Source organism: Melitaea cinxia, chromosome 8 (genome assembly GCF_905220565.1).
Source record: "Melitaea cinxia chromosome 8, ilMelCinx1.1, whole genome shotgun sequence".
Lineage (NCBI taxonomy): Eukaryota > Metazoa > Arthropoda > Insecta > Lepidoptera > Nymphalidae > Melitaea > Melitaea cinxia.
This window is the reverse complement of record NC_059401.1, coordinates 2,907,345-2,929,329: the sequence shown is the minus strand read 5'-3', so window position 1 is coordinate 2,929,329 and position 21,985 is coordinate 2,907,345. Positions and strand designations below refer to the sequence as shown.

General features: G+C 33.0%; 1 protein-coding gene across 1 annotated transcript; it reads right to left on the bottom strand.

Annotated features, from left to right (window-relative positions):
* Positions 1-2,837: 2,837 nt before the first annotated feature.
* Positions 2,838-20,530, bottom strand: LOC123655784 (juvenile hormone acid O-methyltransferase-like). The gene is made up of 8 exons (XM_045591539.1): positions 20,169-20,530; positions 18,846-19,017; positions 18,302-18,410; positions 17,263-17,412; positions 9,834-9,999; positions 5,266-5,437; positions 4,074-4,182; positions 2,838-3,165 (listed from the first exon to the last, which is right to left on the bottom strand). The coding sequence occupies exons 1-8, from the start codon at positions 20,528-20,530 to the stop codon at positions 2,987-2,989; spliced, it is 1,419 nt and encodes a 472-aa protein (XP_045447495.1). The 3' UTR covers positions 2,838-2,986.
* Between the last annotated feature and the right edge of the window lie 1,455 nt (positions 20,531-21,985).

The following is a 21,985-nucleotide window of genomic DNA, read 5'->3' as shown; positions in this document are numbered from 1 at the left end:
TGTTTGTATTGTCTAATGACAAAAAAAAGCTTTGAACGTTGTATATAGACATTCTGTAGTATATTTAGTACTAGTACTGCACCCGTGCGAAGCCGGGGCGGGTCACTAGTAGCTTATAATAAGGAAGCCTGTTCCTATCTGGTCTCTCACAATAACACACGGCTTTTTTATTTTCTCCAACAGTTTGCGGTCCTTAAATTGCAAAAAAATCAATTATTTTCATTGTATTAAATCCCATAAAAATATAATTAGACAAAGTAAATGTTTACTTTGTCTAATTATATTTTTATGTCGTCCTGGGACAATCTCCCTCTTAATTAACAAACGCCTTTGTAGCAACTTGCGCTGGTTACGCACCCTTGAATGCGTATGAACGTCACTACGAACCCGAGGACCCGGAAAGACGCCGTGAAATAGAAGCAAAATTATTTGTAGTATCTCGATCCACAGGTTTCGGCTCTTGACTTTTGTTTCTTCCTAGTATTGCTTCTTCGACGGCTGTGTTGTGACTGACTGACTGAGCCAAAGTTGGCTCGTTTATATACGGCCCTATTTTACCGTATTGAAGACCGTGAGTTTTAGTCCTACTTATTCGCGATTTTTATTATGAGTCGAAACCTTTGGAGCCTTTCTTTATTATTTTTAGGTAAAAACCCGTGTTTTATACATATTTGGTTATTTTAAACTATAATCTACAACATAAAGGATAAATTAGGTCTATTACCTTACATAATAAAAATTTCCTAGAACAAAAATTTCCAAGCCTTTCATTAAAACAACTTTCGCTGTATACATTTTTGTGAATATTTTAAAAACTATAAGCCCTATTGACTTGAATCTTTTTGTAAAACTAGTTTTGAGTTAAAACCTTATTTTTAAGACTAATTAACTATTCTCTAAGTTTTTACCAGGGATCATTTATTATTTGGTTTAATTTTGATGAACTGACTAATACTTCTTGGAATATCTGGTTGGTTCTACGGAGAGTTTTTATTAAAAAAAGCTACCGCTACGTCTCAACAAGGAACATCGCGTGCTTATCTGTGGTTATGAAATTTACGAAGAAAACAAAATGTATTTGATAAATACTTCTGACGTAAATGTTGATACATTTGAAAAATAAATTATCTTACGAACATAAATATATTTATTAATTTCAAATTTCATACTCATTAATTTGTTCCTGTACGTTGAAATGTTAAAAAATCTTACAGTTCCATATTCAGATAAGAACGGTCAAACAATTTTGACTATTTTGTTTTCTACCGTTCAAATATAATATAAATTAAAATATATAAACACGCTAAAATATTCTACTGGATAAAGAATTTTTAAATTAAAAACAGTCATCACCATCATTATCACCTAAGCCTAATACAATCCACTGCTGGACATAGGCCTCCACAAGTTCGCGCCAAAAATGGAGTGAACTCATATGTTTTGTCCATAGCCACCACGCTGGGCAGGCGCGTTGGTGACCGCAGGGCTAGCTTTGTCGAACAGTAGTTGTATATTAATATAAAAGGGTTAGTAGGTTAATATAATAAAAAATTATGCGGTGTCATTTGACACAAGGTAGGAACGAAGTTCCTTCGAATAGTATAGAAGCGACACAATTTAATAATTGTGTTTGCTCGCAAACGAAAAAAAAACCGACTTCAATTACATCGACGAGTAATACAACGTAGATCGACGAAAAAATTGTCAAATAACTACGCGTTATCAAAGATTACTCAAAAAGTAGTTATCAGATCTCGATAAAATTTATATGTGACCACATGATAAATATCAGCTTTTGATTAAATTAAAAATTATCAAAATCGGTACTCCCAGTAAAAAGTTATTGCGGATTTTCGAGAGTTTCCCTCGATTTCTCTGGGATCCCATCATCAGCGCCTAGTTTCTTTTTCATGGTACCAAACTACGGATATCCCCTTTTCAACAAAAAAAGAATTATCAAAATCGGTACATCCAGTAGAAAGTTATTGCGAATTTTCGAGAGTTTCCCTCGATTTCTCTGGGATCCCATCATCAGATCCTAGTTTCGTTATCATGGTACCAAACTAGGGATATTCCCTTTCCAACAAAAAAAGAATTATCAAAATCGGTACATCCAGTAGAAAGTTATGCGGTATAATACAACGTAGGTCGACGAAAATAGCGTCAAATAAAAACGCATTATTAGATATAACTCGAAAAGTAGTTGTTAAATCTCAAATAAATTTAAATGGGACCAATCGGCACACACTACCTTTCGATAAAAAAAAAAAATTGTCGAAATCGGTCCAAACGGTCAAAAGTTCTGATGTAACATACATAAAAAAAAAATACAGTCGAATTGAGAACCTCCTCCTTTTTTGGAAGTCGGTTAAAAAAATGTGAATTTTATATATATTTTCTAGTTCTTGATTTTTTTTTTTTTGTTGATTGGTTTTTAATAAAGTACATAAAAGTATTTAGGAAATTTAGTATTTTATTTATTTAAAATAAATCAAACAAAATAATAATAATGATAATAATAATAATAATAATTCAAACTGTTAAGTGAAATAAAAAACGTCTTTATTTAATTTTTGTCGTTATAAAATTACATAAATAATTTAAAAAAAGTTTACTAGTAACATTTTAGTTTTACAAACGTCATATTATACAGTCGTGTGACTGATATTACGTCACTTCCGTTATATATTTTTCTTACAGTATTAGTATCACATTTTTTTCAGTTCGGTCGCCCAGCCAAATGTCAAGCCTGCCATAAGGAACTTCGTTCCAATATAGTATCAAAATTATTTTGATAATGATTAATACCAGTTCTAAAACCAAAACTAGTAAAAAAATCTAATTATCTTTTTTTATTTATTAAGCACAAGTTTTTTTAGGTTGCTTTAAAAGTTGAATCATTTTACCATACCCTATAACAATATTACATATAAGATGTGTTTTTAAGTGTTTTTAAAATTTTGTAGTACAGGACGTAACGAATCAACTATTTTCTTCCCTTGGCCACAATAAGACTGTGGTTGAGTGTCGCTTTGATCGGTCCATCGACATTACTGCTTGCACAATCTATAATACGCAGGTCTCGAAGAACATTAAATAAATCTAGCAGATAATCTTCTTCTAAATCTTTTGGTATTTGAAAAGGATTGATTGATGTTACGAATCCTGAAAATAAAAGAAATTCATTGAATATATGACTCTTATGACTCTTATAATTCATCATCATCTAATTTAGGTTATAATTAGTATTAAGTAAACATAAAAGTAACAAGATTTAAAAACTAGCAAGACCAGTAAAGGAGAAGGCCGCAGTATAAAAAGAGTAAAGAACAAGGCCGCAGAATAAAGATGAAGATTTACATTTGTGTGTTGTGAAGTAGTGAACTGTTACTAATAAGCAATAAAGTTTAAAGACACTAAGACTAGAAACAGTAAATCTCGAGAATGCTATAGATCTCGTAGAATACTATTTTATTCTTTACACTAGTTTTAGACTACAACACTTTACGAAAACCACTTTCCTTAAAGTACCAGACCCGGCAAACTTTGTAGCTTCATATTTTTTTGTGAGTATATCGATTTAATTTTGATTTTTTTAATTAAAATCTTCTCCATACACAACAAAAGACACAACAAACCAATAAAGAACACAAAAAGACAGATAATTATCCTATTTTGTGCAGTCGTTCTGAAGATACCCTCACAAATATATTTCTGCAATTCATTTTCTAAATTTTTTTAATTGCTGGATGATTTTCTTAATTTTTATTCCATTAGAACCGGAGAAAAGAAATAAAATCCATTCGTTCTTAGCGCCATAAGGCGTAACCAATGATAGCCATAAGGTGTAATAAATAATAGGGGTGTAGCGACATCTATCTCGCGATATACAAACTGGAGAAAACTGACGTACATCGTGATATCAAAGTCATCAGGGCGGCAGCCCGTCAGACACAATACCCGTCTGGTCGGAGGATCACCTCTATTCGATGGTGGATAAAGAACTTAATACCGTTTCTCGCACCCCCAAAGGTATAACTTTTTTATTGATTTAAACTAAAAATTAAACTTACCTTTAAGTGCATCCAGATCAGGAAAAATAAATGCCTTCTGCAAACATTCGACTTCCACGGAAGTGAATCCGATAGACTTCATCATTTGTTTGACTTTCTTTTCAGGGTCCTTAGAAAAATTAAGAAATATTTTATTTCATTAAATACTTACGTAATTTAGTTTTGATTCATACATATACCTTAAAAGAATGTAGTTGATATCTCTTTTAAATTTAAAAGTAAAGTACCCGGGTGACCGACCTTAGCTCGGTATTTTTAGTAAATCGTGTTTTTTGGAAATCATATTTAAATATGAATAATATTTTTTTACCGACACTAATAAATAATATAAATAAATATAAAATATCAAAAATAAAAAAATGATTAAAAAATAATAATGATAAAATATGAATAATATTTGTTGATTTTACCGACATAATAATAAATAATAAGAACTGGCTATTTAAATAAAAAATAACGAGTGCAATTAGAAAAAAAAATAAAAATAATAATCGATTTGGAAATTTGATGATTTGAATCATGGTCTTATCGGTCGATCGCGACCGGGCGATTTCCCACCTGAGCTATTACAACTTTTTTGACAAATGCGAAAAATACCTTCGTATTCTAACAATATTGTAGCCACTTTTTCACTGTCTAAAAACTGAGATAAAACAACATTTTCTAAAAATGAATCGTAGCTAGATTTATTTATCTCCCCCGAAATCCCCTGCATACTAAATTTTATGAAAATCGTTGAAGCCGTTTCCGAGATTCAGATTCTATATATAACTATATATAGAATTGCTCGAACACAACAATTGCTCGTTTATAGTATTAGATATAGTTAGTTGTGTTAATTTCGCAAGAAATGCATTTATAACAGAAAATTCATTTTTAAATTAACGCATTTCATAATCATAATTCTATTTTTAAATATTAATTCCGAATAATTTTTCTTTACTAATAGGTTAATGCTATATCATAAATAAATATATGAAAAGTTGTCTAGAAGAAATCACTCTCAGTGATAAGACCGCCTTTGGGTATCTTTCTTTTTGGTGTACAATAACGTGTATTCATTCATTCATTCATTCATGATGTGTATAAATATAGATAATTTTGACCAACGACAACGATAATGTGAAGTTTCATATACATAATATATGTAAGAAATGAAAATAGTAATAACTGATAATAAAGTGATTATTACCTGACAGTCATGATAGGGTGAAATAAAGCGTTCCACATCTATCAGCCAAAACTTCCACCTTGTTGACCGAGAAAGGATGCGGTAACCTTCAAACAAGAGCGTGTGAGCCACAAATACTAAAAAGCACTCGCCTTCTATTTTGAGTAGATCATATATGTTTGTAAACGCCATCCTGAAATTTTTAAAAATAATTTGAACCCAAGTGAACCGAATTTAATATTTTACTGCAGGGCGAAGGGCCTTCCTTAGAGTTCGAGCGAAATAGGTCTTTCAGCCGAAATCTAAACCAAAACAGAAATTATAAAACTTGTACACAGGAACATGTATTGGTCAAAATGACGTGTATTTTTCCATTAGTTGTTAGTTTGCTTTAATTTTTAAAAATAATTTGAACCCAACTGAACCACAGTAAACACTTTACTGCTGGGCGAAGGCCTTTCCTTAGAGTCCGAGTGAAATAGGTCTTTCTGCTGAATTTTAATAATTTCGATCCTTTTTTTCTTTTTCTTTACTTATGCAGTAAACTAGGAGAAATTTTTCAAATAACAGCATTCTAATAAAAAATAAAGTTTTGGAACCTAAAAAGTGGGTTTTGCAGAGACCGCTGAAAATTAGCAATTTTCAACTCGCGTTTGAGACCGAAAAAAAGTTGGGATATTTTTGTAGAAATTTTAAGTACTTTAATTGTTGTAACAAACCATTTATTAAAATTTAATAGTTTTCGAGTTAAAACTCGAAAAGCAAAAAACCGGAAAAAAGGCAGGTTTTTATTTGCTTTTTTTTACGATCGTTTTCAATGTCACGTCACGAAATTCCAAAATACATGTAGAATGAAAGAAATCAAAAAACCCCAAAACTTTTCTAGTAAAAACACAATTAACTGAAATAATTATTGGCAAGGCCCTTTTTCGAAGTCTATTAATTAATAGACTTCGAAAAAGGAGTAAGGTCTCAATTCGATTGTATTTTTAATGTATGCTTTTCCCCATATTTGGAACTACCGCACAATAAACTTGTTTTCCTATTTTTGGAGGTCGCTAAAATTGCTACCAATTTTTTTATTATAGTTATACTAGCTGTGCCCGCGGCTTCGCCCGCGTTTAAATCAGTGAGTCACAAAGTTTTCCCGGCAAACTTCCAGTGAAACTCAAAATCTCATCAAAATCGGCTTAGTCATTCCGTAAACCTTCATCTTGAAGCCCTCTCTCCATTGGTAAAACCGTATGAAAAGCCGTGCAGTAAATTTTGAGGGAATCGATCACATACACTTTTGCGGACTTATTCTTATAATACACTAACTGTTGCCCGCGACTACGTTCGCGTGGTTATGAAGATATGCATTACTATCAAGATGTTTAAGAAAATTATTTTTTTTTATTTCAGTTACTTGAAATGCTTATCAAGCTGAGTAATTTTTTAAAAAACCTCTCTCTACACCACATTTTTAGTTTTATTTTCCGGCTGCAGTATAAATAACCTATCAGGCGAACTTATAGCTGCTGTATATGTTTCATAAAAACTATCAACCCCAATCAAACGCCCTTAGCAGTGGAATATTAAAAAATCCGTTCCTAACGGACGTTTACTAACTATAATCTACCTCCCTGCTAAATTTCATCTTTGTCCATCCTGGATAGATGGACTATCCAGCGGTTTTTGAGTTCTCGTGATGAGTGAGTCAATGACCTTTCTCTTTTATATATATATAGATTACGATGCATTATTTGGACTCCTTTTCACCATCTATAGAGCATACGTTATAAATTTCGTCTGTTACTTTAAAAACATAGGCCTTTCATACAAACTTCCGAGCCCCGTTTTATCCTCTTAGGTGTCGAGTTTCGTAAAATTCGTTCTTAGCGGATGTTTACGTCCTATACAAAACCTACTTGCCAAATTTCAAGTATGTAGGTGTTATAGTTTCGAAGATTTCGTGATGAGTGAGTCAACCTACCATCCCCCGTTTTAACCTCAAAAGGGAGTTGGTTTCTAAACATACATTATTTGGACATCTTCTCACCATCTATAGACCATACATTTTAAATTTCAAGTATCTTACTTCAAAAACATAGGACTTTCATACAAACTTCCAACCCCTGTTTTATCCCTTTAGGGGTCGAGTTTCGTAAAATCCGTTTTTAGCGGATGTTTACGCCCTATAAGGAACCTACCTGCCAAATTTCAAGTTTATAGTTGTTATATTTTCGGAGATTTCGTGATGAGTGAGTCAACTTACCATACCCCGTTTTAAGCCCAAAAGGGAGTTGATTTCTAAAGATACATTATTTGAACACCTTCTCACTATCTATGGAGCATAAATTTTAAATTTCAAGTCTTACTTCAAAAATATAGGATTTTCATACAAACTTCCAACCCCCGTTTCACCCCCTTAGGGATCGAGTTTCGTAAAATCCGTTCTTAGCTGATATCTACGTCCTATAAGGAGCCTATCTACCAAATTTTAAGTTTGTAGGTGTTATAGTTTTGGAGATTTCGTGATGAGTGACCTTTCGCTTTTATATATATACTAGCTGTACCCGCGGCTTCGCCCGCGTTGAAATTAGTGTGTCACAAAGTTTTCCCGGCAAACTTCCAGTGAAACTCTCATCAAAATCGGCTTAGCCGTTCCGTAAACCTTCCTCTTGCCAATGTTAGAGCACTCTCTCCAACGGTGAGCCGCATGAAAATCCGTTTAGTAGATTTTGATGGAATCGATCACATACACTTTTGGGGACTTTGTTTTATAATACACTAACTGTTGCCCGCGACTACGTCCGCGTGGTTATGAAGATATGCATTACCATTAAGATGTTTAACGCAAATTATTTTTTTATTTCAGTCACTTGAAATGCTTATCAAACTGAGTAACTTTTTAAAAGGCACAATTTAGTATAATTTAATAGTTATTTTTATAAAACCTCTCTATACACCAAATTTTTAGTTTTATTTTGAGGCTGTATATGTTTCATACAAACTATCAACCCCAATTAAACCCCCTTAGCGCTGGAATATCGTAAAATCCGTTCTTAGCGGACGTCTGCTAATTATAATCTACCTCCCTGCCAAATTTCATCTTTGTCCATCCTGGATATATAGACCATCGAGCGGTTTTTGAGTTCTTGTGATGAGTGAGTCAGTGACCTTCCTCTTTTATATATATATAGATTACGACGCATTATTTGGACACCTCCTCACTATCTAAAGAGCATACATTTTAAATTTCAAGTCTCTTACTTCAAAAACATAGGACTTTCATAGAAACTATCAACCCCCATTTTACCCCTTAGGGGTCGAGTTTCGTAAAATACGCCTTATAAGGAACCTACCTACCAAATTTCAAGTTTGTGGCTGTTATATTTTCGGAGATTTTGTGATGAGTGAATCAATCTACCATCCCCCGTTTTAACCCCAAAATATAGTTGATTTCTAAAGATACATTATTTGGACACCTTCTCTCTATCTATAGAACATACATTTTAAATTTCAAGTCTCTTACTTCAAAAACATAGGACTTTCATACAAACTTCCAACCCCCATTTTATCCCCTTACGGGTCGAGTTTCGTAAAATCAGTTCTTAGCGGATGTCTACGTCTTATAAGAAGCCTACCTGCCAAATTTCAAGTTATTGGCTGTTATAGTTTCGGAGATTTCGTTATGAGTGAATCAACCTACCATCCCCCGTTTTAACCCCAAAAGATAGTTGATTTCTAAAGATACATTATTTGAACACCTTCTCACCATCTATAGAGCATACATTTAAAATTTCAAGTCTCTTACTTCAAAAACATAGGACTTTCATACAAACTGCCAACCCCCGTTTTATCCCCTGAAGGGTCGAGTTTCGTAAAATCAGTTCTTAACGGATTTTTACGTCCTATGAGAAGCCTACCTGCCAAATTTCAAGTTCGTAGGTGTTATAGTTTCAAGATTTCGTTATGAGTGAGTCAACCTGCCATCCCTCGTTTTAACCCCAAAAAGGAGTTGGTTTCTAAAGATACATTATTTGGATACCTTTTCACCATCTATAGAGCTTACATTTTAAATTTCAAGTCTCTTACTTCAAAACATAGGACTTTCATACAAACTTCTAACCCCCGTTTTACCCCCTTAGGGGTTAAGTATCGTAAAATCCGTTCTTAGCGGATGCCTACGTCTTATAAGGAGCCTACTTGCCAAATTTCAAGTTTGTAGCTGTTATAGTTTCGGAGATTTCGTGATGAGTGAGTCAACCTACCATCCCCCCTTTTAACCCCAAAAGGGAGTTGATTTCTAAAGATACATTATTTGGATACCTTTTCACCATCTATAGAGCTTACATTTTAAATTTCAAGTCTCTTACTTCAAAACATAGGACTTTCATACAAACTTCCAACCCCCGTTTTACCCCCTTAGGGGTCGAGTATCGTAAAATCCGTTCTTAGCGGATGCCTACGTCTTATAAGGAGCCTACTTGCCAAATTTCAAGTTTGTAGGTGTTATAGTTTACCTTTCGCTTTTATGTATATTATAGATATATAATATATATAAATAAGTATAGAATAAAATACTAAATTTAGGAATCACTCACTCTTGATGTTGGATCCAGTGCAAGACGAAGAATGAAAATGCGTGATCAAAATTTCCTCGAAGCTCGTTCGGCAAGTCGCCCTCGATGTCCAGCACCATGAAACTGGTGTGATCATTCGCGTAATGCTCATTAGCATACTTTATCATCTTTTCGCTTTTATCACAACCTACCAGTTTTTCACAATTATTGGGAATAATTTTTTTTAATATATCTATCATTACGCTTCCATCTCCGCAACCTATGTCTATAACCGTAATTCTGCCGGTTTTCCATTTAATTCGCTTTCCGTACTCTTCTAGACATTGCAGAGAATCCCTTTTTTGTACAGTATTGCTTCTATGGTATAATTCAGCGTTGTTCATTTTCTTATATTTTTAGATATTGAATCGGGTGTGCATGCGTGTATTTAAGTCGCTGTGTTCAGCTCGGTTACAACTGACAGTCTAGTCAGGGGCGTGGTACGTAAGTGTTTATATGTGCTATCGATACACGGTGTCGTCGACGGCTGCTGTGGCAAAGATGGTCGAGGAAAGCTGTATTTAGTTTTGGTTACGGGGTTTTCCTCAAAATCTGAAAATTATATGCACATATATTATTGTTTTGAATATATTATTTTTTTACTACAATATTTGGACGAAATTGAGCTTTGCAAAATGCCACCTTTGGCTAATTAAAATATGACGACAAAAGTTATCGACGTTGATGGTTATTTACATTCCTCTTCAGTTTTTTATATACTTAGGGTCAGTTTTACAGGTTTTAAATAAAGCTTATCCTGCACTCAAGTTAAGAATAGGCTTTAACAGCCAAAGGTAGAATGGGCCATTAGAACCTGTTTCTCCTCGGCTAATAAACTATAACTTTTAGATTCATATTTGCGAGTAGAAATATCTCATATCTTAAATGCAGATATCAAAGAAAAAGAAAAAATTACAAACACTCATAATCTTATATGTCGTCTCTCACTCACAGATAAACTGTAATCATTAGAAACCAATTTTACGTACCTACATATTATAAGCAGCTAAGATGTTTATTGTACGCACTGATACTACTTTAAAAATTAATTTAAATTTATATTATTTATTTAATGTATTATTATTATCTATAGTTTTTAAAGTAAATTTTAACTTACCTGAACAAATAGCCAAAATTTATGCAATCGGTTTTTCTTTTCCTTTTTTTATTATTAATTTATTCTAGCATTTATTTAATATGGAAGCGTACATCATTAATCTTACGTCCTATTGTCGCTAGCGCGCGCGACGATCTAAGGTTAAGGTCTAAACCAGGGCTGCCAGGTGCAAAAAAAGTGTGATCGTACGCCAACTACAAAAAAAAATCGTATGCCAAGGAAATTTTGAAATAAAAAGATCGTACAGCCTTTTAAGACTAAGTACTAATTTTTTAATATAAATTATCAAAATTCACTTAGTTTTAGAAAATAAATACAATAAAATTATTTGTTACACTCATACAAAATTTTCTGTGGTCATATTTTTTTAACAAAAACATTTGTTGACTTAAACTTCGTATAATTTTCGTTTCTACTTATTATAATTGCTTGCCTAATAATGTGCCCTTAAGTATCATTGGATAAACTATTTATAAGTTCTGTTCTAATTAAATTAACTTCGTTGAATGCTCGTTCACAATTTGTACTGTAATGGGGAAAACATAAATTTAAAGCAAATTGAGCCATTGTTTTAGAATTTTCAATTTTTTTTTTTTTATTATTTCAAAATGTATTTTTTTTCAAGTCACAATTATTTCCGAAAGAGAAATTTCATTAGAAAACAAACAAATACAGCCTTTATATGATATTTCAAAGAATCATCATTCAAATAAAAGATCTAGGCATGCGTTAGATAGTTAAGGCAATTCATGCTTGCCGGTGGATAACGTTTCTTTAATTATGAAATGTTTCCAGGTAATAGGAATATAAAAATCGTACATTTTGCGTACGATCTTGGTCTAGCGATCGTACATGAGTAAAAATACAAAAAAATCGTATGAGTACTATTAAAATCGTACATCTCGCAGCCCTGCTCTAAGCATTCCCCCCACCCGATGACGTACTCTAACATAAAATTACAATAACAAAGACAATTGTTACTATAATATTTTTATTTTTTTTTATTTTACATCATTTATTAATATATCTTTTTACAATTATTAACATAGTATTATCTTTTTTTACAATTGTTTTTGTCATCTGAAAATATCTATAGCCATTATGGTAAATTCATTCTCAAACATTTTTCTTACGGTCTGTACTAAACAGTCCTCCAGTTCCGTTACCGTCGGTAGAATAAGATTCTATATGCATGCTTATGCCTTAAGGGCCGTTAAAAATTTAACAACTAATAACTGGAACGAGCTGTTCTTTTGAATTTAAATGATATAAGTCTGTGATAACAATTTCTTAAATTATGTCACCTATTATTAGAAGTTTTTGGTTTGTTTACCTAAACAGTCTGATATAAATAAAGTAAAATCCAAGATTGGCTTTTGTTTAGTTAATTTTGTATTGATTCAAAAACTTAAAACGTGGCTGTGGATTTTTTGTACAAAATAAATAAATAAATGTGTAGTTATGTAAAATAAATATAGATAGGTAAAATATAAACTGGACCGCAAAGAAAAGGGGTCGGTTAGAAAATATACTTACAAAAGGACCTGAACTAGTTTTTTGAAATAAAGACTAAATTAAAGAATATTTCAATGAGCTTAAATCAAAATAAAGTATATTAAGCTTTTTATTTTTAATAAATATAAAATAAATAAAAACGTTTAGTTTTTCCATTATTTTCATAAATGTAGATTGGTAACAGATGTGCCGTTTTCACGTATTTTCGTACTTTGTGTTGCCTCCGTGAGCTCGCAATACTGCTGTTATACGATTTGGCATACTTTCTACTAGTTTTTTGAGACGACATTCTGCCATTCCTCTATTAGAGATTCTTTCATTTAAAGTAGCGTGATTAGCAGTAGATTCTGCTGACGTACACGTCGTCCCAGTTCTTCGTATGCCTGTCAATGGGGTTTAAATCGGAGCTGCTTGCTGGCCTATCGGACTATCAGAGATGTATTGACGGACATTGTCTTGCATAACAGGGTAGTCTCGGGGGCCTTATATGAAAATCGATTTTTAAGGAGTAAATTCCAAAAATATTTATTTCATGGTATTTATCTATTATTAATACAAAATAGTATTATTGGAAACGAAGTTGCTTACGGCAGGCTTGATATTTGGCTGGGCAACCGAACAGAAAAAATTGTGATACTAAAACCGTAAGCAAAATATATTACGGAAGTGACGTAATATCACACGACTGAATAATATGACGTTTGTAAAACTAAAATCTTACTAGTAAACTTTTTTTTAAATTATTTATGTAATTTTATACCGTCGACCTCCGAGTTGCTCTTTGCCGTCGACAAATATAAATAAAGACATGTTTTTTTATTTCACTTAATAGTTTGAATTATTATTATTATTACTTTGTTTGATTTATTTTATTTTACGGTATTTGTTATTTTCTAAAATACTAAACTTCCTAAATATTTTTTGTACTTAATTAAAACCAATCAACAAAATAAAAAAAAAAAAATCAAGAACTAGAAAATATGTATATATAAAATTAAACTTTTTTTTTCAAATTGTGTTGCTTCTGTACTATTCGAAGGAACTTCGTTCCTACCTGGTGTCCCATGACACCACAATCTTTTTTAGTATTTTAGGGACTTGGACAGGTGTGTCGAAATAAAAGTCTCGATCAGAAGATAATGAATGAATTAATGAAATATTTATATTGAGAAAGCGCGTCAAGCAATCAAAAAATATGTTTTTAACCAATCAGAATTTTTTTATTTAGGCTGTATATCAAAACTTAACATCTTTAATTCTCTTCCTATTAATATTTTCGATAAACGCGCTCCTTGCCGGCCTATAAAATTGAAACATCTTCCAGCACCCTGGCTCACTGAGGATATCAGAGCGTTAATGACTAAACGTAATGCTGCGAAGTCTAAATACAAATTGAAACCATCTGAACTAAATTACAATAATTACAAGCGCTTACGTAATAAGTGCAATAAAATGTGCAGGGATGCTCAAAGACAATATGTACATTTGAGTAGCGATTCCTTCAATCTCTTGCGTTAGGACGCTCCAAAAGTGAAACTTCCCCTAATATAGACCTGAACGTCTTCAACAACCACTTCGCCAATTCTTCTATCCCCAACCCTTACAAAGCACAAACTGTTTCTCTCCTCAAAGCTCCTACCAAACCCAATCACTCTTCATTTAAATTTGAACAAATAATATCGTCTAATATTAAACGAAACACATCAGATATCTCATCTGATGCCATTGGCTCTGACGGAATAAGTAGAAAAATGGCTATGTTGTTGTATTTGAAGAGATTAATGTAATATGTCACATACTTAACTTCTCTCTTACTTCAAAGACTTTCCCTAATGTTTGGCGTCTTGCTAATGTCATACTAATCCCTAAACTCTCCAATCCTTCATTACCCACACACTATCGACCTATATCTATACTTTGTTTCTTATCTAAAATCCTTGAACGAATCATTTAATTCCAACTTGCCTTGTTTTTAACTAAATATAATATCCTGAGCCCTGTCCAGTACGATTTCCGATCTGGCTATAGAACTGTGACGGCACTTACAAAGGTTTTTGATGACATTCGGTTTGCAATTGATAACAAGCAAGTAACCATACTAGCATTAATGGATTTCAGCAATGCATTTAACACCATTGATTACGACATACTCTTAGCTATTTTAGAGTCCATTAATGTATTCGCTGAAGTTATAGAATGGTTCCATTCTTATCTGTTAGGGCATCAACAGGCTCCCCAGGGTAACGTGCTCTCCACTACTATTCTCTATCTTTATAAACACTGTCACTGAACTTCTCACCAACTCCTTTTATCTTTACGCTGATGACTTTCAAGTTTATTTGACAACGCCTGTTGAGAATATTGTTGAAGCTATAAACACCCTAAATTCTAACCTGAACACTATCAACAACTGGAGTCGGTCATTTGGATTGTCTGTAAATTCTGGGAAGTCACAATTCTCTATTTTAGGCACCTCTAAACAACTACCAAAGATTGCTAATTAAATAAATAAATAACCTTCCTAACGTTATATTCGATGGCTCCGTGGTATGTCATAATTGGTCATAATTTAAGAAAGATACTGTTATAAGTTATATTTTTAACGTGTCATATTTTACTTTTAAAATTGTTATCACAGGCTTATATCGTTCAAATTCAAAAGAACAGTTCGTTCCAGTTACTAGTTGTTAAATTTTTAACGGCCCGTAAGGCATAAGCATGCATATATAATCTTATTAGCTACGTGAAATGAAAGAAGCTCTAATAGAGGACTGGCAGAATATCGCCTCAAAAAATAGTAGAAAGTATGTCAAATCGTCGTAATTAATCGTATATTTATTACAAATAAAAAGCTCAATATATTTTATTTTCATTTAAGCTCATTAATATATTCCTTAATTTAGTCTTTATTTAAAAAAAAACTAGTTCAGGTCCTTTTGTAAATATATTTTCTTTAACCGACCGACTGTATTCGACCGTATCTATACCGATTTTGATGATTTTATTTTCATTTTTATATTATATTTAAGAGTTTATTATATTTAAGTAGATATATAAATTTCATCGAGATCTGACAATAACTTTTTGAGTAATCTTTGATAACGCGTGTTTACTTGACTATATTCATATATTTTCGTCTACCTACGTTGTATTACTTGTCGATGTAATTAAAGTCGTTTTTTTTCGTTTGCGAGCAAACACAATTATCTTTGCGGTCCAGTTTATATTTATACCTAATCTATATTTATTTTAACTACATATTTATTTATTTATTTTGTATAAAAATTCACAGCCACGTTTTAAGTTTTTGAATCAATACATAAATAATCAAACTAAAGCCAATCTTGGCCAAACTAGCATAAAATTAACAAAAAGCTAAAAACCAAAAAAAAAATCAATAGTTTAAACACTGTTAAAATACGAATAAAAATATCCATGGTCAGAATTGTGTGTAAGTGGATGTGGGTATGGAATTGAAAAGGTTATACACACGAAAAAGGATCAATATTAGAAAACAACTTATTCTATTGTCGAGGCTGTCGACATCTTACTGATTTTTTTTATAGTTTTAACAACAAACGGGAACATAGAAGAGATTTGTGTGTCTTGTAAGTCTGCTGAGGCATAAAATTAATATATCTGATGTTACTGAAAACAATTAATAGAAGTCGAGCAGATGTCATGTTATGACATAATGTTTGCTACACTACGACAATTCACCTGGGTGGCAACTTTATAGTGATCATCAGGTAACATAATTCGAATTCTTATGTCCAGTACGAAAAATTTTAATAATTCATAAATTAACGTTTATTTCCAAAATCTAAACATACGTTAACGTTCCATACCGGGGATTCCACTCAGGTCGAAAATGGTAACTGTTTTTTACTTTTTAATTTCATTTTTAATATATCAACAACAGTCTGTGATCGAATGGTAATATACGATTTGAACCAACGATGCAAGTCTCCACAACTACCCATGCTTTTGTTTTTAATTATAATGTGATCTACGCGGTCGAAGGTATTTTCAAAATCCGTATAAATTATATCTAGCCTTGGCGCAGTATATAATTGCCCTGCTTTCTATCCCGCAGGTTGCGGATTCAATTCCCACTCGAGTCTATGTGTATTGTTTTTGTTTTTTTTTTTATTTCTATGTATATGTAAGTATATTTAAAAAAAAATGGCCTGTTCCGGTGGTTGGAATTCGTCGAATCTTCTGGCGAGACGATTCGTAACAACCCTCGAAAACAGCTTATAGACGTGGCTCAGAAGCGAGATCGGTCTGTAATTCTTTAACAGAGACTTATCGCTTCTCTTAAAGAACAGCACCACCAAACTCCTGGACGGCGATGCGACGTGGATGACGGCGTTAAATAGTCTTGCCAAGGCTTTCAGGACAGGTCACCCTGCGGCTTCAAGGAGTTCAGTGGTAACTCCGTCATCCCCCGGGGCCCTCCCGTTTTTAAGCTGCCCAAGCGCTGCACCAATCTCATCCTCTTCGAAGTCCGGGATACACTGCGAATAATGGCGCATCAATGGTGCCCGTGGATCTTCGGTGTCCCAAGTCGCAGGCTTGCGTGCGCTCGACGAGTACAGCTGTCCATAAAAATTCTCAACCTCTTCTCGGATCTGAAGGCCAACGATAGTAAGAATAATACTGTCTTCGACATATAGATAAGTTGTATTATTTATATATTATATAAGTCTTATAAATATTTTTTACTGACAGAAATGCAAAAAATCGACTATTTTCTTCCCTTGGCTACAACGAGACTGTAGTTGAATGTCACTTTGATCGGTCCATCGACATCACTGCTTGCATGATCTACAGCATGGATGTCTCGAAAAACATTGTAGAAATCTAGCAGATAATCTTCTTCTAAATCTTTAGGTATTTCAAAGGGGTTAATTGATGTTACGGTTCCTGAAAATAAAATATTTTTTTCTTAATATTTTATACTTAATGAAGTGAAAAGAAAAGAAATCCAAAAGGGTATGACAATATTTAATTCAACAAAAAAAATTCTGCATAGTTTTATACTATAACTAGCTATGTCTACGACTCTGTCCGTGTGGAATAGTGACTGGACAACATTTTTGGATATATCTTTTGGTTTATTTTGGATATCAGAACAATTCAAATATTTTGTCTCTTCTCGCCAACTAATAAAACATTCACACCTTACATATTTCCATACAAACTTTCGTCTTCTATTCCCTATTGTTATTTTACACCCTTGCGGGTAAAACTTTTAAAAACATTGAATGTCACATTTATTTATATCGTTTAAACAGCCTAAAAAAAGGTTTCAAGCTTTTAGCACTAAAAATGACGATATTTCCATACAACCTTTCAACCCCTTACACCGATTTTTTCGCATTAAAAAGCCTATGTAGCCTATCCTATGTCTTTTCTTAGGCACAAAACTATCTGTGTACCAATCGGTTTAGTAGTTTTGGCGTGAAAGCTCGACAGACACACAGACAGACAGATAGAGTTACTTTCACTTTTATAATATTAGTAAGGATTAGTATTTAGTAGACGTAGACGAAATAATATTTAAAAATTAGAAAACAACAACGAACACAAAAAATAATTGTTCAATTTGATGCACTCGTTCTGAAGATATGCTCGTGCAAACATTTCGCCAATTATTTTTTTAAAATTTCTAATTTTCTGTGCGATTTTCTTAATTTTTCATTCCATTGGAACCAGAAGAAAGAAATAAACCCGATTCGTTCTTAACTTATGGCGTAAAACATGTAAAAAGGAATATTTTTTTTTATTTAAAAGTAGTTTGTACTAAACTTACCTTTAAAAGCATCCAAATTGGGATAAACATATGTCTTCTGCAAACATTCGACTTCTACCGAAGTGAATCCGATCGCCATCATCATTTGTTCTACTTTCTTTTCAGGATCCTTAGAAAAAATATAGAACATTTTATTGATTGAATACTTCGTTACGTTTTGTTCATAGATATCCCTTTTTTTAATATTAAGCACATTTTAAGCTGCTTTTTTATATAACTAGGTCGACAAACAAGCGTACGGCTCACCTGATCGTAAGCGATTACCGTAGCTTATAGACTTCTGCAACACCAGAAGCATCGCAAGTGCGTTGCTGACCCTATCCACAATTCCCGCCAGGATCTTACTCACCAACAGGAACACAAGACTGCTTGAAATCAGTATTTATGTAACTGTGATCTTCTGTAAAGGCGTGGTACTACCCCAGTCGCCCTGCTCCATATTTTGAACAGGACATTTCCTGCTGTGCCCTACCTCAGTAACTTATTTATATTTACGTAAGCACGTGATGTAAAACCGAATAACTATCAATAAAGTGATTATTACCTGACAGTCATGATAGGGTGAAATAAAGCGTTCAACGTCTTTAATCCATAACTTCCATTTTGTTGACCGAGATAGGATTCGGTAAACGTCAAACATCGGTTGATGACTCACAATCACAAAAAAGCACTCGCCTCCCTCTGATAGTAGATCATATATGTTTGTAAACGCCACCCTGAAATTTTTAAAAATTACTCTGAACTCAACTGAACATAAGTAAATACTGGATGGACCAAAGTTTTTCAACATTTGATGTGGTTATAAAAATTAAAATATCTAAATGAACCAAAAAATCTTTATTTATCCTTAAATTCGATTAATTAGGGTTTTGTTTTTTGAATATTACATCATCTAAATGTGAGTCTTGTTTATTATGACACTCATGTAATCTGAGAACAATCAAATTGTTATGATAGTAGCCGTATGATACTTGAGTCAAAGGTTAGTTGTAGGTACAAGGATTACTTATCTGACTAACGGTTGAAAATGTTCGGCGCAAATGAACCTAATCAATAAACAAGCTAACTGTTAATTAAACAAGTAAGTATTTATTTGTATTGACTGTATTCTACATAATTATCTAAAGATGTAGTATAATTGAAAAATATTACGTATATATACAAAAAACGCGACACGAAATAGAATTACATCACGTACACAAATAACAACCGTTCTGGTCCGTTATGGTGCGTGCGCCATGTACACGCCTAAACATCGACGGTATGCGGGTTCGATTCCCACTCGAGAAGTATTTGTAATTCGATTGTAAATAATACAATCGAATTGAGAAGCTACTCCTTTTTGGAGGCGGTTAAATACTTGCAATTGTTCAATTGTATTTTATTTTTTAATATATAAAATTCTCGTGTCATGGTGTTAAACATTGAACTCCTCCGAAACGGCTCGACCGATTTTAATAAAATTTTGTGGGCATATCGGGTAGGACTGAGAATCGGCCAACATCTATTTTTCATACCCCTAAGTTATAAGAGGGGGGGGGGGATTAAGCGGGTTAATAACATATATGGCAAAGAAACGTTTGCGGGGTCCGCTAGTCTTATATACAAAATTCTCGTGGCACAATGTTAGTTACAATACTCCTCCGAAACGGCTAGACCGATTTTAATGAAATTTTGTGTGCATATCGGGTAGGTCTGAGAATCGGCCAACATCTATTTCTCATAACCCTAAGTTATATGGGGGGAATTAAGGGGGTTTATAACATATATGACAAAACAACGTTTGCGGGGTCAGCTAGTATAAATATAAAAGAACAATAAAATGAAATAATGAATGGATATAATAAAAAGATTAGGAATCACTCACTCTTGATTTTGGATCCAATTCAAGGCGAAGAATGAAAATGCGTAATCAAAATTTCCTCGAAGCTCGTTCGGCAAGTCGCCTTCGATGTCCAGCACCATGAAACTGATGTGATCATTCGCATATTGCTCATTAGCGAACTGTACCATGTTTTTGCTAATATCACAACCTACCAGTCTTTCAATACTATTGGGGATATTTTCTTTTAGTATACTCGTCGTTACGGTTCCATCTCCACAACCAATGTCTATAACCGTAATTCTGCCGTTTTTCCATTTAATTCGCTTTCCGTACTCTTCTAAACATTGCAAAACATCCCTTTTTTGTATAGTATTATTTCTATGATATAATTCAGCATTGTTCATTTTCCTATATTTTTAGAGATATCAAACAATAATTCGGGTATACGTGCGTTCGGCTCGGTTTCAGCGGACAGTCTCGTGAGAAGCGTATTACGTAAGTATTTATACATATATGTACCCCCGACACACGGGATAGTCGGACGCTGTGACAAAAATGATCGAGGAAAGTTGTGTTGAGTTTTGGTTACGGGCTTTTTCTTAAAATCTGAAAATGATAAATATGCGATGATTAAAACATTAATTCATAATAATAATAATTTCTTTATTTCAGGTAACAATTGACCCATAAAACAATTCTACTTAAACAATTCTTATAATTGTGTTATAAGAATTGTTTAAGTAGAATTGTTATAAATAAATATTAATACAACTAAAAAAATGAATGAATGTCACGACAATTTGAAAAATACATATATATTAAGATAAACTAAATTAATAATAGAAGTTGTAAATAACTATGCCAACACGTAAGTCGATTGCTTTCGAAGGCAAGTTCTTGCAATTTAGTTCTATAAATTTCTTATTATTTTTTTTTTGTTTTTCCTATTACTTTACGGTCCTTACATTGTGACAAAATCAATATTTTATTATTTTGGCTGTCTCATAAAAATATTATTAGTAAAGGTGAAAAATCGAACGAAATTGAGTTCTGCAATCGATGGTTATTTTCCTATTTGGTTTTAACCGACTTCCAAAAAAGGAGGTTCTCAATTCGACTGTATTTTTTTTATGTATGTTAACTTCAGAACTTTTGACTGGGTGGAGCGATTTCGACAAATTTTCTTTTGATCGAAAGGTGGTGTGTGCCGATTGGTCCCATTTAAATTTATTTGAGATCTAATAACTACTTTTCGAGTTATATCTAATAATGCGTTTTTACTTGACGCTTGTTTCGTCAACTTATACACCGCATAACTTTCTACTGGATGTACCGATTTTGATAATTCTTTTTTTGTTTGAAAGGGGATATCCCTAGTTTAGTACCATGATAAGGAAACCAGGATCTGAATCCAGAAACGCAGGATGAATTTGGAATCCCAGAGAAATCGAGGGAAACTCGAAAATCCGCAATAACTTTTTACTGGGTGTACCGATTTTGATAATTTTTAATTTAATTGAAAGCTGATGTTTATCATGTGGTTACATATAAATTTTATCGAGATCTGATAACTACTTTTTGAGTAATCTTTGATAACGCGTAGTTACTTGACTATTTTTTCGTCGATCTACGTTGTATTACTCGTCGATGTAATTAAAGTCGGTTCTTTTTTCGTTTGCGAGCAAACACAACTATCTGTTAACGAGTGCAGTTTTGTTATACACTTAGGGTCGGTTTTACCCGTTGTAAATATTAACAGCCGGAGGTAGATTGGGCCACTAGGACCTGTTTTTCCTTGACTAATATTTGCTAAAAGAAATAACTCGTATCTTAAATCCAAGGACATCAACATCTATTGA